Raw genomic sequence first — 6,403 nt, forward strand, 5'->3', positions numbered from 1 at the left:
TGAGGTTCAATTTTTTTTTTTCTGACAGACGCAGCACTTCTCAAATAAATCAGTCAACTTTAGTTGCCTGGACGAAATTAATGAAAAATGTTGTGACGTCTGCTGTCTTGGTCACAGCGCTGGAACAGCAAGGGCAGTGATTGGTCAGTCTGAACCTTCTACAAACCTCATCTGGCTTCCTCTGGCACAGAATGCGACTGGCGGTGGTCAGATTTCAATGGACTGTTTATGGACTTCACAAATTTGGTATCTGAAGACGTGAGGAGACATTTGGATGAAAACGTACTCAGTGAATGTGTGTGTGTGTTTGCACTGACTTTCTTCACTGTCATTGTACAAACAAGCGAACATGGACTCCAAGCAGTTTTGGCTATAGAACTTAACACTTCACTCTCCTTGTATACTCTGATATTTGTGACAGCCTACAAACCCAGTTCACATACGTATGTGTATATATACACAGTGATAGTGCCTAACCAGGCTAAGACAAGTTGTCTGTGTAACCCAAAGGTCAAGTGTAGACAATGATGGGTCGAAAGTGTGTGGTATTCTGTAGCTGAGCTGCATTCATGGACAGTTATGTCTTTAACATGTTGAAATAAAAGAACATAGATGTCCATATGTCGTCTGAGATTTGTATGAAAGTCGTTTCCTATTTCCATTAGGTGTCGCCAAAGCACTTATTTGAGACCTGCTGCACTTTGTTTTGAATTAGGAGATGATTCTTAAAAATACAAAAACTTTATTAAAATAACAAGTATACATTGAATACGTGATGAAATAAATTAATCCTCTGAGTTTTCAGTGGTCTGATGCCTCTCCTCCGACAGCTGAAGATCTGAGAGGGGGGAAATAGTTTGATTATTATTAATTATTAATGTTTTAATTATTATAATATTATTAAGCCCTTAATTATAGGTAGGTTGTTTTAAAGGGTTTTAAGGACAACAACTCGGATTAGTTGGTCAGATAGAGCACATCAAACTTAGTAAGTTGCCTGTGAAAATATTGTTCATGAGAAATCTACAGTCATTAGGACATTTAGTAAGTGAACAAGCTTCTCTGTGTGACTTTTCTTATCCAACATTTACCACTGCTAACAGTGACCTCCTCACCTGAGTCCATGTAGTCCACCCTGGTGAGGAAGAGGCCCTGAGGAGGAGCAGTCAAACCCTGTGGATAGGCATTAGAATCCTGAGCTTCCAGAAGATCCTTCAGCTGTGACACTGAGAGCCGACCCTGACCCACGGCCACCAGGGCCCCGGTCATCCGCCGCACCTGGAGCACAGACTTTACTTTACTCTATTCTACAGACATATTGAGTTGTTGTGGTGAACCTGTTGTTTTTTTAAACATCTCCAGTAGATGGCAACACAATCAAACAAATATAACTTTCGTTTTTACGTGATTTTGGAAAAAAAGGGGAACACACCTGTCTGTAGAGAAAAGATTTGCTGCGAAATGTCAGTTCCCAGAATGGAATAGTCCTAAAAATTGAAATAAATGCTCATTAGATACATTTTCTGTACAGCAGAATACGTCATTTCAGTATGTAGTAAGTTTGTTTATTTGAACATTATTACTATCATTATTTATTGGGCATATTTAATAATGTTACAATATTTTATTATATATATGTGTGTGTGTGTATTTATATATATATATATATATATTCAATTTTTTTTGACTGGTAACAAATGTCACAGCTGAAGAAATAATCCTGTCTTATCTGTAATACGTACACCCAAAAATCTGTGACTGAACACTATTTTTGGAGGGAAAAAGAACTCAAATAAAAAAAAGAATTGGGTCAAATGCAAATGCCTCACAATCCTCCCCGTCTGGATACATTTGAGATGTAAGGAGAACAGAGTCTGATTTAAACAGGGAATCTTTCCGCTCCTTCACTAGTGTCTAATGCTTGAGTCTAATGTTGACATAATGAGTTCTGTTTAAATGACATCATTCACTACTGTCAAAAATGTTATAAAATCCGTTATTCCATTCCTGTATCACCAAATACAGAACACCCTATCCTTATTCATGGTAATTAAATGTATAAATAAATATTAGGGTTCGATTTTGAAGGTCATGTCAATGGGAATTCTTTCCAACCCTGCTGAGAGTCGTGTTTTTTTTTTTTGTAACCTTCAATGTGACTTATCACATCCTATAACTTGAAACAGCCTGGTTGTTGACTTCAGCATTGAGACTGGTTTCTTTTTTGTAGCTTCCTGAAGTCAGCGTTCTTCTTTCCCTGATGAGTCGCCATCAGCTCTTTTATTTTTACTTTGTACCTTTGTGACACAAGACGATTTGCTCATCTTAATTAACACAGTGAAACCAGTGTTCACATGTGCCTGTGCTACTATTTTCATGGTTAGTTTGCAGATTCATCCACAGAAAGTTAAATGATTGGAACTCAACTAGTTGTTAACGCCTGTGTGTTAGCGTTGTTGGCCTGAGTGACATTTATCCTGACAGCTGCAGCCCATGTCCATCTGCTGCAACATATTTGTGACAAATAATTGATGATCCTACAGCAATACCGGGTGTGTACAGCGACCTCTGGTGGTGTAAAATCTCCAACCTGAACTCAGGTGTTATACTGTAAGTTCAAATCCTTTGACTTTGCCTTTGCCTTCTCAAACTGCTCAAACTTTGCTTGTTTGACCTAAACTAACCTTTCCGGCCTTTACTGATGGTCCAGTGAAATGCAGCTTTGATGATAACATCATTTATGTAGGTGTACAATTATGGGCAAACATTGAGTAATAGTTCTGAACAGAATAAAAGATTCTCTAAATCTATTTGACCTGTGTGTCACCCCTCAACCCATCAAATGCACCACTGAGTCGCACTAATGCTTGGGAGCGAGATGTTTTAAGTCAGTGCCTGCAGAGGTGGCTGAGTGAAGTGACAGGAAACGATTTAGAGAATTGATTTAAACCTTCCTCTGGAGTGGTTGATGCAAAAGGGTGAAACACATGGAGTTTTACACAGCTTTTGGTTCTTTGGATTTATCTCTATAATTAAGAATGAAAGAATATACAGAGAGGGTTGATATTGATTTATATTTGGTGTAAAACTCACCTGTGGAAATGTGAGAGACAGAAGGAGGCTCCTGGCCGTATGTCGGCCACCTCCAGTGTCTTGACAGGGTTCTTAAAAGGCAAGTCAGAGCTGACTGCTCTGAAAGTGCTGAAGTCGTGGGTCCCAACCAGCAGGGCGGCAGCCTCATGCATGGCTCCTATGTCCAGTTCCCTGGGCACACACATCAAGAAGGAGACAAATCCTGTGATTTGTTTGACTCCACTCTAGACTGAAATACACACTGAAAATGATACGGACCGAATCATGTGATGTTCAGTAGCTGCAACTGCAACTACAATGAGCTCCAGACAACAGTGTGTATAAAGGCACAGACCAAGGAAAGCATCAAGAAGAGAGGGGAGGGCAAAGGGAGCGAGAGAGGGGAAGATAAAGGGTGAGCCTTAAGGCTCTGATTCTCGGCAGGGTTACGCTGCGTACACGTCAGTGTTTAAATAAAATCTGACAGAGAGTGTGAAACAGAGCGAGACTCTTGTGCTGAATAATTCTCTTGCGTCACCAGTTTCAAGTCTTTAGGAGATGGTTCACCAAAAAACATTTTTTGTCCTTTTTTTGCATAGAAATGATGCTCAAATATGACTTGATTCCATTTTTGCATTACTTTTAATAACAAACATTTATGAAATGTTTATCATTTACCACTAAATAGTTAATCAAACATGTGATCAACAGAGACCTAAACATTCACCTACTACTGTATTAACTGAAAAGACTCTACTGTAGTCTGTGGGTTCAAAGTCACTCTTTGATCTTTCAGGGTCATTTTTAATGCATGTTTGAGAAAAGCAAGATTTTGAGAATAAATGTAGCTTTTATAGTAGCCTTTTACGTTTTTTTTCTATTAGTTAAATAAAAAGAATAAATAGTGGTGAGGAGAAGAAGATCAAAGGGAGAATGACGAGAAGTCGCTCAGGCAGAGACACTCAGAGCTGGATGGATGAGAGAGACGCTAAGATTTAAAGCAGCAGAGACACTAGAGAAACAGTGAAAGGAAAAAAAGGAGGGAGAGACGAAAAGAGACAGCAGGCAAAAAAAAAACAACCCAAAAAACACACAGTCAGGATAATGAGTGTGGGTGTTGCACTGCATTTGTACAAGCCTGCAGCTTATCCTGCCCTACTTTTCCTCCCAAAAAGGCAGAGACAAGACAGATGCTGCTACATATGCTCTCTGTACAATTCCTGGTGCTCAAGTGCAGTGAAAAGAACATTTTCTAAAACCGTGCTGCTCTGTCTCTGTTCTACTCTTGATACTCTGGTTGTCGTCCTCCTTTTTCCTGCAGTTTTCCACCCATGTGGTTGAGACACGGCATGTGTGGATTATTCATGTGTTCAACACATCACTGTTTCTAGCCCTGGCACAGGGACTGACTTTTTTTCACAGCGATGATGAAAGAGAACTCACGTGTTGCAGAAGCCCCAGCACAGATTGTGCTCTGTGAGGGGAAGCATTGTGGGATGGGAGATTCCTGGGGCGATGCGATAGACGTAGGTTCGTGACCTGGCACAGTATCGAGCATGGAAGTTATCAGGGACACGGTGGGCATGGGTAACCCTGCGAAAACAAAGTGGAGAAGGAAAGAAAATGCAACAGTTGCCAACATGTCAGGGGAAATCATTTTTAATTAAACTATCATGAATATTACACTCACAACAGAATCTAGTCTTAGATAATTGTAAGTGTGAGACACAACAGACAGACTCTCACCACAGAGAATGTTTTATTAAGTGACTCCAGCAAAGCTTTGTCTGACAGAGACAGACACAAAGACTGTTCACAGAACTGCACTTGAAACCAATGTTTTCTCCCCACTCAGCGCGGTACGTGATTAAAGTCTGATTTTGTCAGAAAAGGAGATTTTGATGATGTATCAAAAGTATAAAAGAACAGCCTTGGTTGTTTAGATTCTCTGTTCTCACCTTATTTCCTCTGTCCCAAGATGATAATTTAAGGCCTTCACGAGAATGTCTTCAGTAAATGGTGGCTGGTCTTTTTTGCGCTGCAGGTCAAAGTGGGCGGAGTTAGAAAGGGCGTGGACCCCAGTGTCAGTCCTGCTAGAGACAGACAGAGACACAGGGTTGAGGGGTCTCAGCTTCCTTACTGCATCCTGCTCACAAAAAACAAGATGACCAGAGAAATGATAGTTAATTTGCTGTTAATAAATATAAAAAAAGATAATTGTTTATGTGGTGTTTACATATATATAAAACCCCTTGTGTAAAAATACACAATATAATATACAGTGTACTATTTGTGTAAAGGAAGCATGGATAACATCTGGAACTGTTGAATTATCCCATAATGCTCATATCTAGATGTGCTATACTTCAATGATAATTTCATATTTCTCTGTTGAGGACTACTGGCAAAACATAGTGAGCTACACGGGTGATTCTGATGGTAAATAACTTCATTGATTCATTTTTTGTTGATTAATTTATGTAAAAAAAAATCAACTAACTTGAGAGAACGTGGCCCCTAACCCCGAGTTTTGCCCCTCCCCTAACCCACCGGTGTAGATCCGGCCCTGTAGATTTTACAAATGTCTTACCTCTAAGTAATTCTGTATCCCTTTTGCCGGCAGCTGTTGAGGAGGAACTCTGACTGCACCACTGCGAAAACATTATCAGGTATTTATTGTTTATAATCATTATTACAAACAAATACAATATAAACTGGTATATATGGAAATTCAGAGCTACATACCTATACTTTGTCCCAATGTATTGAAAAAAGATGAGATAACGTGTGCACTGTTGCATGGTTATTCCAAGTGTCTCATTAACGAGGTGCTCGTGAACCCAACACAGAGACGACGCGGTATTCTGCGTTTAATATTTAAAACAGTCATTTAAAAAAACATGACTGAAATATGTGGCTGTAACTGTTGCTAACTTCTGATGTTAAGGTCATATCCATTCACACACAAGCCCGAAACCCGGAACATTCATGTGCTTCAGGTCGAACACATGGAGCTGTGACACACAGAGCGGTCGCATTGATCACGTGATCTGTTCTACCTCTAACTATAGGCCGCAAATACTCATGGTTGTATTTGGAGTCCGGAAATACGATACAGCGCCACAGAGATACAGCATCTGTCAACTGTTTTGAAGTAAACAATTACAAAATAGGTATAATACTAAAAAATTGAAATAAACTGTATAGTTACATTTTAGTGATTGATTTAATTAGTGATAGAGATATATTATAGTATATTAAATATTTTAAAAATATTATATTATATTATATTATATTATATTATATTATATTATATTATATTATATTATAT

At 39.0% G+C, this 6,403-nt stretch overlaps 2 protein-coding genes across 2 annotated transcripts in view; one reads left to right on the forward strand and one right to left on the reverse strand.

Moving 5' to 3' along the window:
• Positions 1-10: 10 nt before the first annotated feature.
• On the reverse strand, positions 11-6,156 carry pusl1 (pseudouridine synthase like 1). The gene is made up of 8 exons (XM_008320260.3): positions 5,818-6,156; positions 5,663-5,723; positions 5,031-5,218; positions 4,516-4,665; positions 3,094-3,264; positions 1,433-1,487; positions 1,116-1,278; positions 11-838 (listed from the first exon to the last, which is right to left on the reverse strand). Exons 1-8 carry the CDS (start codon positions 5,871-5,873, stop codon positions 786-788), a joined length of 897 nt encoding a protein of 298 aa, XP_008318482.1. The 5' UTR covers positions 5,874-6,156; the 3' UTR covers positions 11-785.
• The window catches only part of acap3b (ArfGAP with coiled-coil, ankyrin repeat and PH domains 3b), a 43,094-nt gene continuing 42,060 nt past the window's right edge, over positions 5,370-6,403 (forward strand). The window contains exon 1 of the mRNA XM_025059998.1: positions 5,370-5,741. The gene's annotated coding sequence lies outside the window, so the exon portion shown is untranslated. The remainder of the gene's footprint in view (positions 5,742-6,403) is intronic.

The sequence above is a fragment of the Cynoglossus semilaevis genome, chromosome 11 (genome assembly GCF_000523025.1).
Source record: "Cynoglossus semilaevis isolate Cse_v1.0 chromosome 11, Cse_v1.0, whole genome shotgun sequence".
Taxonomy (NCBI): domain Eukaryota; kingdom Metazoa; phylum Chordata; class Actinopteri; order Pleuronectiformes; family Cynoglossidae; genus Cynoglossus; species Cynoglossus semilaevis.

Bases quoted from the DNA above. Each gene is read 5' to 3' on its own strand.
- pusl1 (XM_008320260.3), bottom strand. From the start codon at position 5,873: ATGCAACAGTGCACACGTTATCTCATCTTTTTTCAATACATTGGGACA. The intron at 5,219-5,662 runs GTAAGACATTTG...TTTTGTGAGCAG, and splicing joins GGATACAGAATTACTTAGAG to GATGCAGTAAGGAAGCTGAG. The intron at 839-1,115 runs GTGAGGAGGTCA...CCCCCCTCTCAG, and splicing joins GGTGGACTACATGGACTCAG to ATCTTCAGCTGTCGGAGGAG.